Genomic DNA, 23,687 nt, shown 5'->3' on the forward strand with positions numbered 1-23,687 from the left:
CTAAACCATGTGTATTGGTCATTTTTCTGCTTATTTAAGCCACAAGAGGACAAATACTGAGGGAATTATTTAATTAAACAATAAGTTAAATTGCATTATTTTTATGTTTGAACATTTAGGAGGTGGCCTCCTTTATTCCTGTGTTGGGGTATTTTTACATAATTGAGTTTTTTGTTGTTTACTGTTTGTTTGTTTCTTGTTAAGCAAAGAGGAATATAAATCACCTGGGCCACCAGCTGCAGATGAACCAGCACTGCCTGGACACTGCCTTCAACTTTTACAAGATGGCGCTGTGTAAACGCCTGACCCGCGGGAGGAAGGCGGCCCACGTCATCGCCGCCTGCCTTTACCTGGTGTGCAGGACGGAGGGCACGCCTCGTATCCTTTAGTGGAGGAATGTCAAATAGACAATGGAAGTGGTGGGATCAGGAGGGAAAAAGAGAAGTGTGGTTAGAGTGAGGGAAGGGAGAGAGATAGAGAGGAGACAGGGACTAGAGAGGTAGAAAGAGAGAGAGAAGATGAAGAGGAAGACTGGGTCTGGAGAGGAAGACGAAGAGGAGAAAGAGAGATGATGAGGATGAGAGACCGGGAAGATAAAGAGAAGAGCGAGATGAAGAAGAGAGACAGAGTCTGGAGAGGAAGATGAAGAGGAGAGGCAAGGAAAAGAGAGGAAGATGAGAGTTGGGGTCATGCCATCAATCTATTTGATGAATGAATGCAGTAATAACTAGATGGCTAGATTAATGGAGAGAAAAAAGGGAGAAAAAGAAAGAAAGAAATCAAAGAATCAGTCATTTAACATTGTCATTAATTCACTCTTTGAGTAAATAAAATGAAGCAATGGATGAATCACATAAAATAAATGGAGAATGAACTAGGCAAGTGGAAAAGAAGGAGAGTAGACGAAAGACAAAAGAAAGAAAGAAGCAATCAATGTGTTCAGAGATGGCTTGTTTGGAAACGTGTGTGTGTGCGTGTGTGCGTGTGTGTGCAGTGTTTGTAGCTGGGAGTTCCCAGTGGGCGTGTTATATATAGCTCAGTAGCTCCTCTGGTTCTAATTAGAGGCAGTGAGTCGCAGAAGCTCAGCAGCTTACGGCTTTCTGAATTATACATTCTGCCTCTGAAGTGAAACGACTTGATCATTAAAGGAGGAGTTCAGCGGAAAATTAAACATACGGCCCGAATAAAGTTGATCCGCCTGGAGATGTTTTGTGTCTGACACAACCCCCCCTCCACACGTGCGCACACACACACACTTTGTTATGGATTGGAGTTCCAAAGCTATCATGGCAATGCAGTAAAAGCTTATAGACACCAGAACAAACTGCAGTATGGAAGACCAAAGAATAAACCTTCATACCAAATTTGCTATTGTAACTGAAATCTGTGGATTGCACACGTGTGTGTGTGCGTGTGTGCGTGTATGTATATATACACGCACACACACATTTTTTTTTTTTCTGTTTAATAGTCAGTTGTTTCATCACCAGTCTCTCAGATGCAGACGATCTGTCTGTTGTCATGATGACTAATCCCTAACAAAGACTAATGGTTTTTGTCATTAATCCAACACCACCTGGTTGCACAGGTGTGCCTGTCTCCATGCTGAAGGTTTCCCTGAGTGCTTGGTTGCCAGGAGACGGTTAATTTGGAGGTGAGCGAGGTGACCTTGTGTTTAATGGGTTTATAAATCAGTATTGCAGTATCAACGATTGTGGTCGCGTCGTAACGGACGATTTAACCTGTTATTATTATGAACGGTATTAAAGTTTCCATTAGATGTGATTAATCACGTCCCATCACGTGGCTTTATTATTTAGCGATATTTCGCCTGCACCTTCTGCGTGACGTAAATAAGTTCCTGCAGTGTAACATTTGTGTAATGGAGGCATTCTAAATGCTCCGTAAGGCATTTTGATTAGCATTCATTACCCCTTACTTATACACAGAGACTGAGTGAAGAGAGTCGCGGATGAATAGGAAAAGAGAGAAGTGTCATGTCCGATGTTCTGAAAGTAAAGGGCCGTGCAAATGAGACATATAATGTATGATGTTCATTCATTCATCCATCTTCATGGGCCAAGGTATCAGTGTGCCAGTATACCTGTGCGATTGATACCCTCTGTTTCATAATGTATACAAAAAAACACATTTTATATCTTCATCCACAGGACTGATTTTACATCTCAGACCAAAGTGGTTTATGGGTTTCCTGAATTTTTGGATTTTCATTTGTGGAAATGTTGATAAACAAAATCAGCTTCCAAAATCTTAAATTTAACTCCTTGAAAATTAATTGAATTGAATAATATCTATTCAATTCAATTAATTTTTATCTGTAGAGCACTTTCAAAAATGGATATTGTCTCAAAGAAACTTTAGAGATAAAGCGGTTATAAAAGAATGTATGTTTGGTTCTTGTTATTTTAAGTTTATTCCTAATGATTGAGCCAGTGAGGAGAAACTCCCTGAGATAGTGTGACGAAGATACCATGTGAGAAACCAGACAGTTTTTTTTTTTTTTTTTTTTTTTTAATCAAAAAAATGATCAGGACTAATCATTAAAATAGCCAATGTTTTGTCAGAAACCCTGAGTAGACCCTAAATTACTACAGAATGCAATTTCTTTTCTCATAAATCAGAAATGATTTGACAGCAAGTGTGTATTCAGTCCTGTTTCTTTAACCGAGCTGTTTAAGACATGCTGCTGGATCTCAGCGATCTGCTGCAGGTAAGATTAATACTCTTTTATCAGCTTATATTTCCTGTGAAAATGACTTTGATAAATGGGATATTTGTGTGTGTGTGTGTGTGTGTGTGTGTGTGTGTGGTGTGTGTGTGTGCGCGCAGATGATCTGTGATTAAAGGATTAATACAGTCTCGCACATGTGCATTTCATACTGAGGATATTGGTGTTGACCTCCAGGTTGTTTGTGTGTGTGTTAAAACTGACACAAAATGATTTTGTATCTCATAAACCAGAGAAAATCAAAAGTTAATTGAAATATTCACATTTCAGATCCATTGGTATTTATTATCCTACAGAGACATTTTCTTCTCACTGATATTTAGCTTTATTATTTATTCATTTATTATTATTTACTTTAACTGGATCCATGCTTGACATGACCAGCTGAAAATATAACAGTAAATAAGTGTATGTTGAAAATCTCACTGACTAAGAGCTTTGGCTCAGGTTTTGTTCACAATCGTGCAATCACCCGATATTTCTGTAAACTGCAGTGTGAGAGATCAAGTAGTTCCCGCAATTAATTTTATCCAAAAAAAAAAGAAAAGGAAAACCAAATGTCATGTATATACTGACTTGTGGCTATTAGCACCGATAGCTGAAGTCTTCAGGCATTGTACACATCCATGCACTGTTGTTGCTTTTCAAGCCTAGTCACTTACAGTATCTTCACATTTTGCCTGATGTAAATGACAACATTAACGGCTCCAGGCAGTGTGTCATTAGTGGTGATGTACAGTGTGATGAGATTTGATTGACATTCAGTTATGTTTTATATATTCAGCAATGTGCAAAGGTTAGGTGTGGAAAAATGCCGTAAAGTGAGAAAGCTTTCAGAAATGATGTGTTAATAGTTCATTTTTATCAATGAACAAAATTGAAAGTAACTGAACAAAAGAAAAATCCAAATCAAATCAGTGTTTGGTGAAAAACAGCATCAAATCTTGTAGGTAATCTTGCACACAGTCTATGAAGGAAATCGGCAGGTAGTTTGTTACACACATCTTTTAGAACTAAGGCACAGATCATCTGTGGATTAATTCAGACTCAAATACTTTTGTCTCTTCATGTAATCCAATACAGACAGGATGATGTTGAGATCAGGATTGTTCTTCTCTACACTGAAGATTGTTCTTTAATGACATTGGCTGTCTGTTTGGGGTCATTGTCCTGCTTCAGAATAAATTTGGGCCCAATCACACACCTCCTGATGGTACTGCCTGATAAAGAAGTATTTGCATTCCTGTATTTCCCACTATTGAGGAAACCATTTATCATGACCAAATCTCCAACTCAATTTGCAAAAATGCAGCTTTAAACTTGCAGGAAACCTCCACCATGCTTCACTATTGCCTGTGGACACTCATTATTGTGCTGCTCTCCAGCACTTCAGCAAACAACTTGCCTCCTTCTACAGCTGCATTTTTCAGATTTTGACTGATCATTCCAAAGCACCTGCTGCTATTTTACTGCCCCCGGTTCCTCTGTTTTCATGCAGAGTTGAGTTTCCAAGCCAGACTTGTCCAGTAAATGGGTTTCTTCCAGTTCTTTTCTGATGGCACTGCTGGACATCTTCTGATGTTAAAGGGCAGTAAGCATGATGTCTTTTATCCGCTGCATTAGGTTTCCATTGCCGATCACTGCGTCTTTGCTTCTCAACAATGTCCATATTATTGTGCTTCTTCACAATAGCTTGAAGAACACATCTTGAAACCCCAGTCTGCTTTAAGATCTTGCCTTGGAGGGACCTTGCTGATGCAGTATAACTACCTTGTGTCTTGTTGCTCTGCTCAGTCTTGCAATGGTATAGGACCTGTGATGCGGAACTGTCTTCCACAACCTCACCTTAGTAGCAGAGTTTGGCTTTTCCTCAATTAGATTGAAGCACCTACACAGCTGTTTTTTTTTTTCCACTTAATGACTGGGTTTCAAGTAGCGTATTAATATGATAAGGCAAATCTACCAAGAAGGTGCTAATAATAATCATACACCAGACTCTCATCCTACAAAATGGGAAAAAGTAAGACCTGAAAGGGTGAAGGCCGAAGGGTGGTCATACCAAATACTGGTTTCATTTAGATTTTTCTCCTGTTTGCTCACTTTGCAATTTGTAAATTGATAAACAATTAAAATATGCATTTTTGCAAATGTGTATTTTGCATAGTACTACAGGTTTGAAAAATTTACTTTATTCTGACAGCCAAATTCAGTTTTTGAGAGAGTAGCTGCCATTGTATACATGTTTCTGACCACACACACACACACACACACACACACACACACACACACACACACACACACACACATAGACATACACCCACACAGATTGATCTATAAATTCCTCCCTTTTCTGGCCTGAGGAAGAGTTTTCCCTGTGGGGTCATAAGTGTGTAAGCGTGTATGGAAACCCTCCCACGTTAAAAAAAAAAAAAAAAAAAAAGGCATGACCTCCAACTATTCCTCAGAGGCCAACTATTCCTCCTTTAATGGGACCCAGATAAAAGGGAGGGTGTGTGTGTGTGTGTGTGTGGGTGGGGAGGTTAGAGTAGGTCAATTAAACAATATTAAGTTCTTAAAATAAATATTATTACTGAATCTGTTGTCTGGAGGAAAAACAGTAGTTTTCATTGTTTCTGTATCTGTGCTGATGCTTTCTGGCCTTGTCCTGATTCTCGTTTTGTGTAGGTCAACGTGTATGTTCTGGGAAGAACGTTCCTGGTGTTGGCCAGAGAACTCTGCATCAATGCTCCAGCCATAGGTAAACCTTCTATATTATATACACACATACATTTACATAGACAGCTGTTTGGTGTTTATGTAAATACATTGTTCCTGTTTTGACCTAAAGGGCGCTGTATCACTTTCTCACTTTAATATAGGTACAGTAATCCCCCCCTTTTGAATCTCGCATCCCCGGTTTATCACGTAATTGCATTTGCCACATAACTAATTCGTTTGGCTGATTTTTCCCGGTTTCTCATGGATAGCACGATAGACCAAAAAACTTTTGGTTTTATTTTGAAATAATGAAATGTATTAATAAAAATATAACTATTCATTATAAAATGAAGTAAAATGTTTATACAGTACTGTATACATAAAATATAATTTTTGGGGTGGCGTCCGATTTATCACGGTTTTTAGTTTATCATGGTGGGTTTTGAAACGTAACTACCGCGATAAACGGGGGATTACTGTATATAAAAGTAGAAGAAAATCCCACTCATCAGACCACTCTCATCTCCAGTGTCTCATTTTACATTTTATTGTAAGTAACGAATCACTACTCTGCGACTTAGCAGATCTTTTTAACCTCTGCATTCTCTCGGTCAGCAACAAGCTGCTAAGAAAATAAACAATAAATAAATAAAATACATTAGAAAGAGCCACACTTCTCAGTGGTACAGTCCACTCTGTGTTCACAGACATGTTTTTGTGTGCGATTGTTATAAACAATGGGAACTGGTTTTAAATTAGTAAATACTTTAAATAATAAGTGTAAAGAAATAAATAAGGTTAAAGAGCATTCATTTTTTAAATGCAAGAGGGTAAGTTTCTGTAATTAAAACTTTTGTGATCCCCCCCGATAATTCTTTGTGAAATGGACCAGTCCAAATTCTTATGCTCCATATCTCAGGCATCTTAGTGTCCTAGTTATGGAATTAGCCGTTCTCTAATCCAGGTCACCTCTAAGATGGACAGGTCTAAATCCCCATGCGTAGAAGGAAACTTGAGGAATTTGCCCACCCCCTCTGTCTCAGTGTTGACAGTCCAGAGAATGTAATCTCTCGTACCTCCTAGTGTCCTATTTCATAGTGTCCTAGTTATGTAATCGAGTCTTCTCAAATCCAGGTCTATAGTGTCAGAAAGTCTTCACGTGTAGAAGACAAGTTCTGGAATCTGCCCCGCCTCCACCCCTGTCCCGTTTGTGCTGTCCGACGAGCTCTGGAACTGGAAGGTGACTTTTCCGCAGCGCACCTCCGGCATGCCGTCTTGGCCGAAGTAGCTGAGCTTGGTTCCGTCCAAAATGGCACTGACCGTGTACAAAACTTCCGGTTCCACCTGCACCGGCTGCTCAAAGAGTACGATGGATGCCGAGCTCGTACCGTCCGAAATGAACTGTGTCACCCTCTGTGCGAGCATCTCTTCCTGTCGTTTCAGCTCGATCAGGACATTGTACTCGCTTTCCGTTCGCTGGATCCATAAAGTCCAATTCCAGCCAAGAAAATGCGCTGATCAGCAGCGAACCTGATGCTGTCACATCTCCCTTGGTATCGCCATTGATTGCTCCGGTACGCAGAGGACCGGAATCGCCTGCATCTCTCCGGCTCCAGCCCCGTCCTCGGTGTCACAGGGAAATCCAGGCTCGGTTTCTCAGCTGCGGTGAACCAAAGGAAGATATCGCGAGTCTCCTGCGGAGTCAGGAAGTCAAATTGCGCCACACCATTAGCGAACTCCGTTAAAGTCATGGCAGGCAGGCGTAAAAGGTGAAGTGCTTCACCTAGAATGGCTCGCTTGTTCGAAGCTGTGGGGCTCGATCCACGCCGCTGGCACTCTGCCTCGGCCCACGCTAGCGTCGCCTGCAGCACGGTGGATTCGTTAGCGGTTAATGAGTCGCGTCGCAGGACGCATTTTAGCGTCGCTGGGTCTAGTTGGAGGAAGCCGTCGGATCTAGCGCCAGCTCAGTCTGGGCATCAATGACCCTCCAACAGCTATGTAGCAACTCTGATTCGTCCAGCGCACGGCTGTGAGAAAGCAGTGCAAAGGCGTTACCCGCCTCCAGTCTCGACTCCAGGAAGCACACGCAAGCTTTAACCAGCACCGACACAAGGTATTTCTTAGCAGCGTAGAGGGTCCCTACGACTGTATCTCCCTCCAGCTCAATCTCATCGCTGTACAAGTATCTAGAAGGAAAAGAGAAAGTGGAGTTAAAAAAAAAAAACCATGGCCCAGCCCAGAAACATAAAAATGCTGCAGTGTCTGGGTCCTTTAATAAAAACCTGATTGCACACTTATTGGACTAAGAATTTTTCATCTCGTCCGTTCGCCTGAAACAGGTATTTTTTATAATTGGTTCGTTTTCAACAGACAAAAAAGTGATCATTTTGCTCTGAGCCTCATTCCTGCAACTCTAAGTCATCTTTCCTGCCCATTGCGAGGCGAGTCTCACATCAGTCAGGTCTAATAGCAGTGAAATAAGAGGGCAGATCTACTGAAACATTAGTGATCCAGCCTCAGTTGCTGGCTGGACAGCATGGTAAAGCTGTTATTTTTAAACCAGCAGTGATTAGGGAGTCTTACTTGAGCAGGATTAAAAAAGCAGCCGGTTCCACATCTGGTATCTGGATCTCGGAGTCTCCCTCGGCAAGGTCGCCATAAAACATGGCGCTGAAAACGGAACTCCCGACAGCCAGAACATACTGAATAGGAATGAGAGAGAGAATGAATGAACAATGTGAATGAAACTCTGTTTATTTAGGAAACTACTGTAGAACACTTCTGCTTTAAGAAGAAGTCATATTCTATTTTTTTATTCTTTCTGATTTGGATTCATAAGACAGAAAGCACATGTGGTGAAAGGGTGGAGATGAAGACTTCCTGCAATTGAGTCAAATTATGATTGAATCGTGTTTTCGTTGCAATCAGAGCATGTCCTGTTTGTGGTCCTTTTGGGTGTGGACCACAACAAAGAGTAGAATAAACAGCAAATATGCAGTGTTGGAGACGTGGAAAGAGTGTGCACTGCTGCAATCTACAGAAGTGTAAATGTTGTTCATAGTCTCGCATTGACGTTGACTGATTTGCAATGCAGTCTAGGTACAGAGCAGGAGTGTGATGGTCACGAGTGACGTCACAATGTTCTGTATTGACTGACGTCATCAGCTTAAGAGGTTAAATAGTCAATTGCAAAATATTCTTCCTTTTCTGACCCAAGATTGGTTTCTACTTTGATCATCACACTAAAGGTTTCCTTAACAGTCTGTTCTCCTTAAAGCTCTTCAAACTAACCTTATGTGCTGGAACTTTCTGTGTCGCTCCTGGCGGACCTACGGTGAAGTGCACATCTGCCATGTGTTCATTGTTGAACATCACTGCGTTCCTGTATGCGGGTAAAAATATGTTGTAATAACGAGTATAGCATTTCTACTGGTACACAAATAATAATAATAATAATATATATATATATATATATATATATATATATATATATATATATATATATATATATATATATATATAATATAATTATTTTTTCTTCATGAATGAGTAGTAAAAAATAATCTTAATATATATGAACCCAAGAAGTAGAATATTTGATAACAATTAAACATTTAATATTATACATTTAGTACTAATATGTAGTTATTAGTAAACTTAGTACTAATAACTACAAGTTTAATGCTATATTATAAATACTGTTTATTTTTATTTCTATTAGAACATCAGTAGTTATGAAGGGAGGCAGGTAATGAGGTTCAGCTCTGACTGGGAACAGCAATAACCACGAAATGGTTGAAGAAGAACCACAAGAATAGGAAGAAGTGATGATTGAACCTCCGTACCTGTCCCGGAGGTTGGTGTGTGTGTGTTCGGGTTGTGTGTTTGTTTCCCCGGTGCTGTTTGTCTCCACGCTGCTCGGTGAGGTGCTGTCCTTCTGCTCGGCCGAGCTGCGGTTGTGTTCCTTGTTCAGAGTCAGTGAGGAGCTCACTCTCTCCCCGGTGACCTCCTGCACCTCCGCGGCGACGGCTTTCACCTTTCTGAGGGAAGAGGCACCGGCGGTCACACAGTTCTGCGCCCTGCCCGAGCTCTTAGCAGCTTTCCTGGACTTCTTGAGCGCCGCCGGCAGCAAGAGGAAGAAAGCGAGACCCTTCATTATCCGGCCGTGATGTCCGCATGACTCCTCCGCTCTGACCGCAAAACTCCGCTGTTTACTCCACTCTCCCTCCGCTGCTTCTAAGCGCACCGTCCCGCTCCCAAAAGCCTTATTCCTCATTGCTTTCGGGATTAAATCTTTATAAACCAGCGAATAAAATTAATTATGTATTATGTAACTAAATTTACTTTACGGATTAAATGTGTCATTCTATAGAAATCAAGCTGAAACCAAAAATCTCGCGTTGCTTAGTTACAGCTAACGGCTTTCCCGAATGCGGAGCTTCAGCAGTCTGACTGAGTTCAGTGTTTCTGTAGCTCCGCCTCCTTTCCCGCCTACTTCTAATTGCTCCAATCACATGAGACGCTGCTGATGACTGATGCGTTTGTTTTCTGAGCGCGTGTGCCATTGTGTACTGATTTGTGCGCATGCGCGCCCGGCTGATGAATGTGATCTGTTTAATTCTAAGTGATGACAATTTCATAGGTGGAGAAGGTGGTGGAGTTCAGGTACCTGGGGTTAACAGTGCAAAATAATGAAGAGTGTGTTAGAGAAGTAAAGAAAAGAGTGCAGGCAGAGTGGAGTGGGTGGAGAAGAGTGACAGGAGTGATTTGTGATAGAAGAGTATCTGCAAGAGTGAAAGTTTATATTACTGTGCTGAGACCTGCGATGTTGTATGGTTAAGAGACAGTGGCTTTGAGTAAAAGACAGGAGGTGGAGCTGGAGGTAGCTGAGCTGAAGATGTTGAGGTTTTCGTTAGGAGTCACAACGATGGACAGGATTAGAAATGAGTTTATTAGAGGGACAGCGCATGTAGGATGTTTTGGAGCCACCAGGAAAGAGGAAAAGAGGAAGACCAAGGAGTAGGTTTATGGATGTGGTGAGGGAAGACATGCAGGTAGTTGGGGTGAAAGAGGCAGATGTAGAGGACAGAGGGGTATGGAGACGGATGATCCGCTATGGCGACCTCTAATTAGAGAAGCTGAAAGAAGATTCATCAATCTTTTTTTATTTCTTTAAACCACTAAGACTGTATGAACACTAAATTTACTGAAGGAATTGATTCCTGAATTTGGATTATTTTGTTTTCACTTTTGAAATGTTTTCTATTACTATAATTATCTACTTGAGTCTTCATTGAGTGTTTTAATTTTTTTAATAGACAAAGTATATTGTTTTTTTTTTGTCATTCCTTGTTAACTGGATGTTCTACACATTGTGCTCTGAAGTATGAATACACACTTTGGTGGAGGTTTATGATTAAAGGATTACATTAACACTGACTCAATCATGGTTCATGTGTAAGTGATCGTCATTTTGTTGCTAGAATAAAGATTATTAGTAAACAGTTCCAGGCTGCAAGAGATGTAAAATAGGTCAGTTCTGCTGCTTGTTTATAGGCCACTATATGGGACAAACCTGGATTTTCTTTCTTGCATTGGAAAGGTATGCATAATGCATTGGTTTTGTCTTTCTTTCTTTTCTTTTTTCTTTTTTTTTTTTTTTAGGGTTTTGCTTTGTTCCTCTGGCCCACCTCTGCATATTTGCTCATTAAAATTTGACCCTGAGTGCAGCTCATGGCTCACTGACATACTGTAGAATCGGTCATGCAGCAAACTGTAACATGATGTTGGAACAGGTGTGTGGTTTTTTTTTGTGAGAATATGTATGACATCATGGATGAATTTAATATGTTTAAGAGCAGTTCTGACTGGATACACAATGCAAAGTGATGTGATTCAGTAAAGTGCAAGAGCGATACAGAGTCTATTTTCCTCTAGTGCATTTATATTATTATTCAGATTTAGATTACAGATAAATATTTCATTATGCTGTTTGGAATCTTTGTATGTTTTTCAGTGGATCAATCGAAAAAGAGCAATTGCCCTTTTCTGTTTGTCTGACCTTCTTAAGGTCATTGAGTCTCTAACAGCATTAGGCTTAAGGAATGGAGAAGCCACAATCCATCTCTTTTTTTTTTTTAAAACATTGATTGAAGGACACTAACATAAAATCCAACACCTGTGTGCGTGTGTGGTTGTGTGTGTGTGTGTGTTTGCAGATCCATGTCTGTACATCCCCCGCTTTTCCCACATGTTGGAGTTCGGCGAGAAGAGCCACGAGGTGTCCATGACGGCGCTGAGACTCGTGCAGAGGATGAAGAGGGACTGGATGCACACGGGACGAAGGCCATCGGGGCTTTGCGGAGCAGGTAACCATGGAAACCTCTTGACCTATTGACGCCGACCTTTTCTTTTTGTGCAAATGTCGCTTAGTGAAGGGTGCTGATACACCTTTACATGTGTGCGTCGTGCACACACGTATACAGAAGCACTGTGTGTTATGTGCATCTTGTTATGTGATAGATACACGATATCATTATACATTATACTTTCACAGGGTTTGATTGATACAGAGGCCATGTCTCCTCCTACTTTCCATGCCTAATTAATTCAGCATAATTTATATTAATATTCAGTATAGTTCAGACAATTGTCTAATGTGTACAAACTACTAGCCAATCAGAAGCCTGGAAACTCTGTGATTGGTTAATTGTGGCAGGCAATAAATAATCTGGGCGTGGCCTTTCCCATAGATAAAAATGACAAGTGTGGCATAAAGGAAAGTTAACAACAGAGTTGTTTACTCCGTGTAAGCAAATAAACAAACAAAGAAATAAATAAATAGTATCTGTACTATTCTTAGCATGTATCGCAAACATTTTCTGTGCCACTTGATTTAGATAACTTATAATTAGTTTTATCTGTGAACTCGTTTGGGGGTATAGCTTCTGCTTGGTTTATCAGCGTTAATGTATGAATAATACGATCGGGAGACGATGCACATAAAAATATATGACTATAAATCATCTCTGTTGAGAGGGGGGTTTTCTTATTTAAAATAACAAATGTATTTTATTATTCAGAAACGCGTATAATAGTTTCCCTGGTGGAGTTTGATCCGCGTTTAGCCCGAGCGCTTGTTTAAGCCGCTAGAGGAAGTGGGAAAGTCTCGGTGGCAATGCTCTTGTGATTCATCTCTCGCATCGTATCCCTCTGAGCTATAATGAGAATAAGTTCCCCCTCCTCTTCTGTCAGTTTTTTTTTTTTTTTTTTTTTTGATCTCTCTCCCTTGTCATCACTCTCTGTCCTGGTTTTCAGCCTGAATAATTCAGGCAACATTAATGTTTCAGGAGCTGCACATGGTGATGGGACGAGCCAGTTTAGGGGAGTTCACTTCATGGTGAGAGAGCAAAGACAAGAAAGCAGAGAGAGAAAATGCGAAAGAATATCAAGATGATGATGAGGTTCATCCTGCTAGGTTTTAGGGACCAAATAAAAATGCCAAAACACATTTTTTGTCCCATTGGGACACCACTGCCTGCATTCGTTTAAAAGGGTTTAAAGAATGCTGATGATTTTATATTTACTGCAATTATTTGGCAGATGCCTTTATTCAGAGCGATTTGAGAGCCTTGCTCAGGGGCCCAGAAGTAGCAGCTTGAGGTGGTTGGGATTTTAACTCATGACCTTTGGAGTCAAAGTCCAGTGCCTTTACACAAAGCCACCATTTTCCCCGATCTCAGTCTCTCTAAAGATGTGTGTGTCTGATTAGATAATCAGAATCAGAAAGAGCTTAAATGGCAAGTATATTTGCACTTGCATGGAATTTGTTTTGGTGATAGATGCTTCCAGTTGCACATTTTTTAAGAAATAAATAAATAAAAAGTTATTGCACATGGTGGTTAGGTGGATGCTTTTCAGGATGGCAGCTGATAGAATCCTTTATTGCTGAATCGCTTTAAATATGTCAAGCAGGAAGTTTGACATGAGCAAATAATGTAAAGGTCACGAAAAAAAGCAGTGCAGTTTCATACATACACTCATTATTTTTTTTTTTTCTGAAAGCTGAATAATGTAACTGATGGAAATTTCTTTGCATCTGACTGCTTCTACATGTATCTGTGATCCATTTTTATTTCTGTACAATATAACAATCTTTGTAATCAATGTACAGCTACACAGTAATGTGTGCGTGCTTGTGTTTGTGTGTGTGTGTGTGTTTATGGTTCACAGCTCTGCTGGTTGCCGCGCGTATGCACGAGTTCCGTCGCACCATCAAAGACGTAATCGGTGTGGTTAAAGTGTGTGAGGCCACGCTGAGGAAGAGGTCAGGACTTCAAACTCATGTCCACCTGCCCATTATCTATAATAAATGAATAATACTGTGGAGTTATCAGTATCTAGCTTGTAAGCAATATTATGTTGCTAATTTATATTGTAAAATTAAGTGACGTATTTAATTATTGAATTAGCCATACACGGAGAGAAAACTACTCAAGCAAATAACCACCTCGCCTCTTTCTTGACACACCCCTTTGTGCTGTGATTGACAGGTTGAGTGAGTTTGAGGACACGCCCACTAGCGAGCTGACCATCGACGAGTTCATGAGGGTAGATCTGGAACAGGAGTGTGACCCGCCCTCGTTTAAAGATGGACAGAGGAAGACCCGGCTGCAGAAGGTAATTCAGAATCCAAAATCTGATTTAATTGCAATATTATATAAAAAAATGAAAAAAAAAATCAGGAAGTGGACATGTAAACGTTATTTGAACATTATTTCTGTGCATTAAAAAGGTTTTTTATATTATTCACATGTACTTTACAGCACAGTGAAATTCTTTCTTCACATATCCCAGGAAGCACAAGGTCAGAGCACAGGGTCAGCCATGATACAGGGCCCTTGGAGAACAGGGTTAAGGCCCTTACTCTGGGGCCCCAAGCGTGTCAGCATGGCGATACTGGGGCTTGATCACAGAAAATGTTATGATTTTTAAGAACCCAGGGTCTTAACCACTGAGCTACCACTTTTTCTAATAAGGGGATATAAATTTACTATAATTCCTCCTCTATAAAGGGATATCAGTCAAATATTTATCTATCATTATCATTGGACACCTATTTGAAAGCTAGCAGCCTGAACATTTCTTCCATATGCATTTTCTGTTCTGAGCTCAAGTCTAGCAACTACTGAGTAGGAACCATTTAGAAGCCACATTTTTATGATGTCATCATGCAGACTTTCTTAGAAAGTATTTTACAATATTTTAAAACTGTATCATGTATCATAAATACTGCCAATCCCCATGGGGACTATCGGTAGTTCATTTCTTTGGTAAATTCTGGATCATCAACCAAATTACTTCCAACACTAAAAATCAGTCCATGTCCCCTTTTTTGAGTCTGACGAAACTGTGAGCTGAGGATGAAAGTGATTTGACTTATGGATTGGTTTCAGTAATTAGCTTTTTTTTCATAGACATGCACTTTGTACACTAAAAAGTTGGCTTTTCGTTTCTACGCAACAGGAGTAAACACCAGACAGCTGATTAATCAGGAAAATAATCGCATGTCGTGAATGAATATACAGTGCAGAACAGCTGTTCTGTTCATGCACTTGAGACTGAAGTGTGTTTTTGTTTTCCTGCAGATTGAGGAGGAGCTGGCTAAGAAGATTGACGACGTTCAGGGTACAGCGATGCATTTATGAACAGGACACGGGTGTTTGGTTGAAAGTGTTCACTCAGCTTGGCGTGTGTTTGTGTGCTCGCAGGTGAAATCTCGGGTTATCAGGATGAGATTGAAATGGAGCTGGACATCAGTCGACCCAAATCCAGAGGGATTTTTGCCGCTTATGCAAAAAATGGTACACACACACACACACTCATTTCCAGTCCCATGTTTCACATTCCGCTATAAGTTAACACCTCATCTTTATCGCCGTGTCTCGTGAAAGCCTTATTATTGTGTTACCCAGCTCTGCGGAAGCTCCTGTCTTCACTCCGCTGTTCATGATCGCATGTTTTCTGTTGACGCAAGCTCAATCTCAGCCCAATTAACACTCCATTACAGAAAGCTGTGATGGCCATCCTCATGTTTGACAGCGATAGCTGGAGAGGGCTAATTAATAGGCGCTCGTGTGTGTGGACGTGGAACTGCGTTGCTGGTAATGATTGACGCGCTGCACAGTGCAGTTTTGAATAAAAGGCCAAATAAAGCAGGATTCCTGGTTTAATTAAAAATAATCCCCCATTGTTAAGCTCGTTAAGCGAGCCGTAACGACGTACTTAATCACTCACATTAACAATACACAGCGGCACGGCCGAATGGAGCAAATGTCAGTGATGACACCGACGCTCCTTTCCCTTCTCTGATGATCTGCTCTGCTGATTTCCAATAAACTAATTAACAGGAGAAGGTTAATGATGCTGCATTTCATTATTAGAGACATTTTTCTCTCTTGTGTTAAAAATATTTTAAAGCAACAGTTCACTATTCACCAATGTACATGGTTTCATTTAATCACATTTTTCTGTCATCTCATTTTAATATAAAACACGCTACTTCTTTTGTGCTGCATTACAGCAAACTCTATCTTCCCCCTTCCGCATACATGAGCTCACAAAGACCCAGGAGATGGAGCATGACATGTTTTGCTTGGTTTCACCATACCTATGACTTGTGATCTTCCTGGTAGCAATGGGTTTTTGTTGCATCGCTTTGTAATAATAATAAATATCATTCTACTCAAGTAAAAGTACTGTAAGTTTAACAAAATTGTACTTAAGTAAACTTCAATAAAGTTTACGGTCAAAAAACTCAACTCAAGTAAAAGTAAAGAGTAGCTCATTTAAATTTTACTTTTTTTTTTTTTTTAACATCATGGGGTGGGGGATTCTAGTGTAATTCCAAAAGGACAAGGAGATATTCATTTCAAACTATTTGACTAACTACAGATTTAAAAATTACTTTAAAAAGTAGAAGTACACAAAAAACCCTACTTAATTACAGTAACGCTGGGAAATGTAATTTGTTACGTTAGCCGCTCCTTTTATACGTTTCTAACCCTTTTCCAGACGACGCCGTCTCAGTGACGTCCTCCAGCGTGCACGATCTCAACGACGAGGGTGAGGATGAAGATCTGCGGGTCGCGGCATCTCACCTGAGCAAAGACCTTCCTGGCATCAGTGACGGAAAAGAGCGGCGGGACGATGACGGACAGGAAGCGAGAGAGGAAGAAAGAGTCTCTCAATCCAAGCGCCCGTCTCTGGAAGCTCTGCTTGGGCCGCTGCCAACCGCCGCCAGCCTCGGCCTGTCCGACTCCATCCATAAGTGCGTGGGAGAGGAGAAGGAGAATGAGAACGGTGAGGAGTCACGTCTCAGCAGTTTTTGTTAGTTTTTCTAAGTTGCTTTGGAGCAATTCTCAAATCATCCTTAATATTTGCGAACCAGTAAAAGATTTCTCAAAACAATTTGTACAAACAGCACAATACAAAGGATTAAACATCTCATATTTTGAGCAACATGACATAAACAATTGATAAAGTAGGAAACAGCAGACAATTGTACAAAATCGATTAAATGTACTGAAGCATTCACGGTTTGTTCAAAGCAACGAGAAATGCTTTTAAGATGCACAGACATGATGTGGGGTTGAACAAGTTGTTTTGAGAATTTCTTTTCTGATCTGAGAAATGCTCCAACTGAAATAGGAAGCAATTTTTTTTGCCAATCAATATTGCAGTATTCCATTACAAACAGCTGATTGGCTCTTTTGGTGCTTTCAAATGTAACTCATGGGTGCAGTATGCTGCTATATGTTTATCATATACATATAAATTATATCCCCAAGCATATAAAAAAATTATCTAGCAAATTCTGTTTGTTCATATGTGGAAAACAGAATGGCACAGTGATGTGAAAGGCCAATAAAAGTGGCAGGAACATCAACATTTTCCAGTGGATTTGATGTGACTGTTATGCTGTGTAATTACAATTAGCGCCAACGACAAGCAAATGTAAAAAGAAATAAGTTTTCTATGCCACATGCAGTTGTATATATTAAATAAATTTTTGTATTGATTATGAACAAGTAATAGATGATTTTTTGGATTAGCCTGTAAACCTCACAGATTAGCGCATGGTGTGTGAGCAGGCAGCTACTCCTGTGAGCGGTTATAGAGGCGGAGCTGGCTTTCTGATTGGCTGTGCGTGACTGTTATCAGGTCTTTTTATTGGCTGTATGGTTTGCTGTGTCTTTCATTAACCCCTGTGCCCTTTGAAGCAGTTAGTGCATGCAGCATGCTGTCATTACTGCCTCCTCTCTTTCATCCACCCACCTTGTGTGTGTGTGTGTGTGTGTGTGTGTGGTTAGCGTAGGATGGGGCCGCCCACAGCAAACTCATTACTCTTGTTAAAAGGGTGGATTGCTGCGTGCTTTCAGTCCGATTAGAACCGCAGCGATCGTCCATCAATCCATCAGCTGGGGCAGAGCGGAAAATCAGAAAAACAGGCAGATGTTTCAATCCGATCTCAAGATTCATGTCTCTGAGGGGTCCAGTGGAGATTTACAATATAATTTTTAATAATAATTCATCAGAAATTGTTTATTTCAAACGATTGTGTGAATCCACTCGGCTCCTCATGACATCCTGACATGAAAAAGGTCTGAAGAGGAGTGAATTTCGTTCTTAGTGTAAATGAGCTTTCTGCTGAACAGAATGATTGGATTGTCCTGAAGCCCTGAAACGTCAACCTTTTTATGCTTTATTCTATTTCATTTTATTAAGATTTTCACAATGGACATTGTTGCAAAGCAGCCTTATAAAAATATAAGAATTATGGAATAAAAAAGTTAATATAAGTGAATTATGTGTATTTAACCCTGATGAGCAAGCCTGTGGACTGTGGCAAGGAAGAACCTCCTTAGATGTTATGAAGATCAAACCTTGAGAGGAACCAGACTCAAAAAGGGACACCCCTCATCCTTATCTGGGAGATATCAAAAGTGTGATAATAATTTATTAAAACACTGGAGAGTAAGAAAGATCATAAGTAACAAAGTGTGTGATTGAGTAATGTCCTTTCCACAGTCTTCTACAGTCAGTTAGAGTTGTGAAGCCAGGAGCTCCTGAGCAACTTATAAATTAGCTTAACATCTGAGATGTTTATAGATTTAACACCAACTCCTCCATGCCAAAGCCTTTATATGTTCATTGTCTCGGTTATCTGTACACACCTACACGTGAGAGCAAAAATATATTTCCAGGGTGAGATAAACACACGCCTTATATCTCTTTCTCTCTGTGTGTGTGTGTGTGTGTGTGTGTGTGTGTGTGTGTGTGTGTGTGTGTGTGTGTGTGTGTGTGTGTGTGGGGAAATGTCTAAATGGATTTTAAAAGTCTGTAGTCTTTAAAATGGAAACAGAGTGAAGAAATTTATAGAAGGTTGGAGAGCAAAGGGCATTGTAGTCTAGTTTTTTTGTGCGTGTTCGTGTTCAAACTTTTCAGAATACATTAGTTAGTATTTTCTCTCCAACTTTTTAGAGATCATTATTTTAAGCCAAGCTATCCCTCCATACATGGGTGTGTGTGTGTGTGTGTGTGTGTGTGTGTGTGTGTGTGTCTGGGTAGATCAATCACAGTGGGTTTGTGGTTACGCAGCTCGTGGTGGATCCTGGGTGGTATTTAAAACTCTGAGCCGTCAGATTGATCTGGTGTGTTTTGTGTGTGGTGTGTGTGTGTGTGTGTGTGTGTGGACAGAGGTAAGATGAGGGCATGTCATAAGGGCACAACCTTCAGGGATATTTTAGGGAACTTTTATTTTCTGACCTTCAGTGGGATATAAAGAGAGAAACACACACGCAGTCAGACATTTTTATAATCTGGGATTTAAAAAACTTTTATGAATTTTCGAGTTGGAGTTTCAAGAAGCGGGGGTTTATATATTTTTTCTTTAACAAAGTACAAAGCAGCCCAAAGTTTGATGCCAGTCTAGTCTAATCTGATCTAACCCTATATGATATAACCAACCTGACCTGACCTGACCTGATCTGATCTGATCTAACCTGATTTTTCCTCATCTGATCTAATCGGATTGAATCTGATTTGACCTGATCTGATCACTCTTTGTTGATTAGAAAGAAGCAGTGAATAAAGTGATATAAAATGTTTATGTTGATCCAACGGAAAAAATAGGGATATAAGGATATAATTTATTAACAATTGGAAACAGACTGCATCTCAATCACACGCATCTGTAAAGGTAACGCACACGCGTACACACACACACACACACACACACACACACACACACAGCACAAGGGTGACTGCCATCTGGCCTTTTTAAACACGAAGCACAAACATCTGCTCACAACCGATTGACAATCAATACACACAATGAATGTCATCCACTGTTCCTCCTCCTGTCTCTCTGTCTGTCTCACTCTCTCTGTCTGTCTGTCATCCTTCTCTCTCTCTCTTTGTCTCTACCTCTATCTTTCTCTGTCTGTCTCTCTGTCTAATGGTATTTCTTGCTTGGTCTGTTTTGCCCTCTGTCTTCCTCTCTGTCTCTCCCACTTTGTATCTCCCTCTGTCTGTCTCTGTTTGTCTGTCTGTAGGTGTCTTTCCTACCTCTTACACTCTCTAATTCTCTCTCTCTATGGACAGATGGACAGAGTTTTATTAGCATCATGAGGGGGTCAAGTCACTAATTACACACACACACACACACACACACACACACACACACACACACACAGTGCTAACCCTGCTACACATATTCAACCAGTAAAATATTTCAGATGAGAAGCCAAATGAATCGAGAGAGGAAGAGGAAGGATGATTGTAAAAGAGGAGAGAGCAGTCAGAGCAGAGAGAGGGAGACAGACAAACGGAGTGTTAGGAAAAGGAAGAACAAAAAAAAGAAACAAAATAATTGAGGAAAGAATAAAAAAGAAATAATAAGAGAACAGGTCAGAGAGAAAAGGTATTAAAAGGTGTGTGTGTGTGTGTGTGTGTGTGTGAGAGAGAGAGAGAGAGAGAGAGAGAGAGAGAGAGAGAGAGAGAGATGCCATCGTCTCATCGCCTCTTGTTGCTGATCAAAAAGCAACATGAGAGCAAACAGGAAAGTGTGACCATCTGTCTACACACACACACACACACACTGCTCTTGTTCATTGTTTGTGCTGTCCACCTCCTGAAGGAATTACATCACATTACACAACACACTGCTAGAGTTTCATGCATGTGTGCTCTTACACACAAACAAAGGAGCTTTCCAGGCTTTCTGCATTCCGACTAAGCAGCTGTTTGACTTTAAATGGGACGAGAGACAAAGCAGGGTGTGGTCATGCTGAGATGGAGTGAACCCTGAACTATGGAGTGTGTGTGTGTGTGTGTGTGTGTGTGTGTGTGAGAGAGAGAGAGAGAGAGAGAGAGAGATGATTTAACATATACCCTGATAACTGATCATTAAATCACACTTTCTTTGTTTTGCCTCTTTTTTTTTTTTTAAACATTATTTTGTGTGTGTGTGTGTGTGTGTGTGTGTGTGTGTGTGTGTGTGTGTGTGTGCACTTTACAGCAGGAGGCTCTTCTTCCCCCCTCCAGGCTAAGCACTCTAGATGTGCAGCATATTGCGGAAACTGTTCTATATTCGTCTCACTGGACTCATCTTTTCTTCCTTGCTGTTCGATTTGCTCAGGGCGGTGCAGAGGGTATGAGCAGGTGTGTGTGTGGGCGTGAGGGGTTTCCCACGGGAGGCTGCAGGGGTCAGAGAGAGTCTGCTGTTATTCAGGACCTCTGCCTATTTCATATCTGAGAGATTCTCAGTGTGTGTGTGTGTGTGTGTGTGTGTGTGTGTTTATTTAAAAACTCCATGTTCAGGTCAACATATTGTCTGGATCTAGATTTTTTAGATTCTTTTGTTTGGTTTGGGATTAGCATGGATCTCGCCTACTGTTGGAATATAAAGCAAGTAAATGAACACATTTAGCACATTACCACTTTAATAAATAATCAAATAAACTGCAGGGTTGATTTTCAACATTTGTGTGTGTGTGTGTGTGTGTGTGTGTGTATATATATATATATATATATATATATATATATATATATATATATATATATATATATATATATATATATATAATATTATTTTTATTAATTTTTTTTTTTTTTTTTTTACACACACACTGATCAGGCATACCTTTGAGCGCCTGCCTAATATTATGGTGTTCTCCCATTTGCTGCCAAAACAGTTGAGCTATTGAGCATTAACAGCATTAGCTTTTTCAGCAATTTGAGCTACATGAGCTTGTCTGTTGGATCAAACCACACTGGCCAGCCTTCGCTCCTCACATGCATCAGTGAGCCATAACAGTTCACCGCTGTTCCTTCCTCTAACCACTTTTGATAGATGCTGACTACTGCAGACTGGGAACAGCCCACAAGAGCTGCAGTTTTGGAGATGCTCTGACCCAATCGTGTAGCCATCACAGTTCGGCCGGTCAAATTCATTCAATCCTTATGCTTGCCCATTTTTCCTGCTTCTAACACATCAACTTTGAAAACAAAATGTTTTCTTGCTGCCTAATACACCCCACCCACTAACAGGTGCCATGATGAAGAGATAATCAGTGTTATTCACTTTAACGCTCATAATGTTATGCCTGCTCTGTATACATGTATAAACATACAGTATCTCACAAAAGTGACTCTCAAATTTTGGCAAACATTTTATTTAATGTTAATAAGAGGCTAGTGTATCTTATTACTGATGCGTGGCTCAAGTCAGTCTAAAGACCATTAATCAAGATGGCATACAAAATGTTAGTGCAGGGAACAGAATATGGTGACGAACTTTCCTGTGAACAAAAGCTAAAAAAGGCTGATATCTACAGAATACTTTAAGCACAGTATGGTTATGAGACGCTCAAGACATTTAAATGGTGTAAAAGTTTAGAGATGGCCGTATGTCTGTCAATGACCATCCCGGTTGTTGTGGTTCCCTGATGATGAAGTGAAGCAGGTTGTCCTAGAATGGTTCAGGGGCAAATCATTTTTTATGCCAAATCTTTGCAGGCATCAGTAAAAAAAGCCCAGATATACTCAAGATGATAAAACGGAGTGCAGATAATGACATTGTAGTGTGTCCTCTTCAAGTACCATTTCCCTCCCATTTGTGTGTGTCTGTGAGTGTGAAATGTTGGAGTAGCAGGTAAAACAGGTGAAGAGCCTTTTGGACAGAGATGAGAGAGAGAGAGAGTTGTGTGTGTTGTCAGAATGAGAATCAGGCCCGACAGGTGTGTGCTGTCTCTTCATGTCCTCTCTAATTTGTTACATGTATTACTTGAGCTCTTTCTTCTCCTCCTTCTTTTTTGTTCTTTCTGAAGTCAGGCCAGGTGGACCCTGATTACAGTGTTTATCTTTCTCTCTTTCTCTCTCTCTGTCTCTGTGGAGTTTCAGCACCTGGGTTTCTTCCCTCTGTTGTGGTTTCTCTGTTTCATTTCAACTCTTGTCCTGTTTAAGTGCATTAACTAATCTGTGCAATCTGATGATACCTGACCACATCACAGATCAGACTTCAAACCCACATACACATCAGAGAGCACACGCACACACATAGATGCACCCAAAAGGGTTTCATAAGGGAAGCATGAGGGTTTTGAATCTGTACTTCTGCAACAGTATGATGTACATTACACCAAGGCCACTGATCCATATCTCCTTAATTAAAAGTGATGAGTCCAGAGGTCAGACCTTCTATATAAGTTTTTTTATTTTGCCTCTTTGGGTAAGACAGACAGAGACCACACCTCTTTTTCTGACTGATACAGAGGCCATTTCTTCTTTATCACTAGTGGCACACAGCGCCAACATCTTTACTGAACAACAGACCCTGAGGACACACATCACTTTTCATTGGTTGACCATCACGTACCCTGTATATTGGTTGGGGCCACACTCCCTTTATTGAGATTGACATGTGTGGTGACCACGCCTACTTTCTTCAGTTCACATTCAGCTCACTACAATCATCCCTCAGCACCTGATTGAGAAGCTGAGTCTACTGGGCCTGAACACATCCCTCTGCAACTGGACCCTGGACTTCCTCATAAACTCACTCAAATGTGTGTTACTGAACTGTTAGAACCTAAACTCAACATAAACTCAATACTCATTTCACTTCGTACACATCCATGTCTTCAGCACCACACATTAT

The 23,687-nt window shown here is 40.4% G+C and overlaps 2 protein-coding genes across 4 annotated transcripts in view; one reads left to right on the forward strand and one right to left on the reverse strand.

Annotated features, from left to right (window-relative positions):
• Positions 1–23,687, forward strand: part of brf1a (BRF1 RNA polymerase III transcription initiation factor subunit a) — a 42,892-nt gene that overhangs the window by 8,625 nt on the left and 10,580 nt on the right. For all 3 annotated transcript variants that reach the window (XM_046871298.1, XM_046871306.1, XM_046871288.1), the window contains 9 exons: positions 205–378; positions 2,700–2,731; positions 5,435–5,507; positions 11,686–11,835; positions 13,700–13,793; positions 14,020–14,146; positions 15,115–15,154; positions 15,238–15,330; positions 16,541–16,828. In XM_046871298.1, the coding sequence (XP_046727254.1) occupies positions 205–378; positions 2,700–2,731; positions 5,435–5,507; positions 11,686–11,835; positions 13,700–13,793; positions 14,020–14,146; positions 15,115–15,154; positions 15,238–15,330; positions 16,541–16,828 (1,071 nt within the window). The remainder of the gene's footprint in view (positions 1–204; positions 379–2,699; positions 2,732–5,434; positions 5,508–11,685; positions 11,836–13,699; positions 13,794–14,019; positions 14,147–15,114; positions 15,155–15,237; positions 15,331–16,540; positions 16,829–23,687) is intronic.
• Positions 5,999–9,927, reverse strand: btbd6a (BTB (POZ) domain containing 6a). The gene is given in 6 exon segments (XM_046871321.1): positions 5,999–6,942; positions 6,945–7,421; positions 7,424–7,653; positions 8,051–8,169; positions 8,759–8,849; positions 9,313–9,927. Coding segments are annotated over 6 exon segments (1,668 nt in total). The 5' UTR covers positions 9,744–9,927; the 3' UTR covers positions 5,999–6,622.

The sequence above is a fragment of the Silurus meridionalis genome, chromosome 2, assembly GCF_014805685.1.
Source record: "Silurus meridionalis isolate SWU-2019-XX chromosome 2, ASM1480568v1, whole genome shotgun sequence".
NCBI classification, from domain to species: Eukaryota; Metazoa; Chordata; class Actinopteri; order Siluriformes; family Siluridae; genus Silurus; species Silurus meridionalis.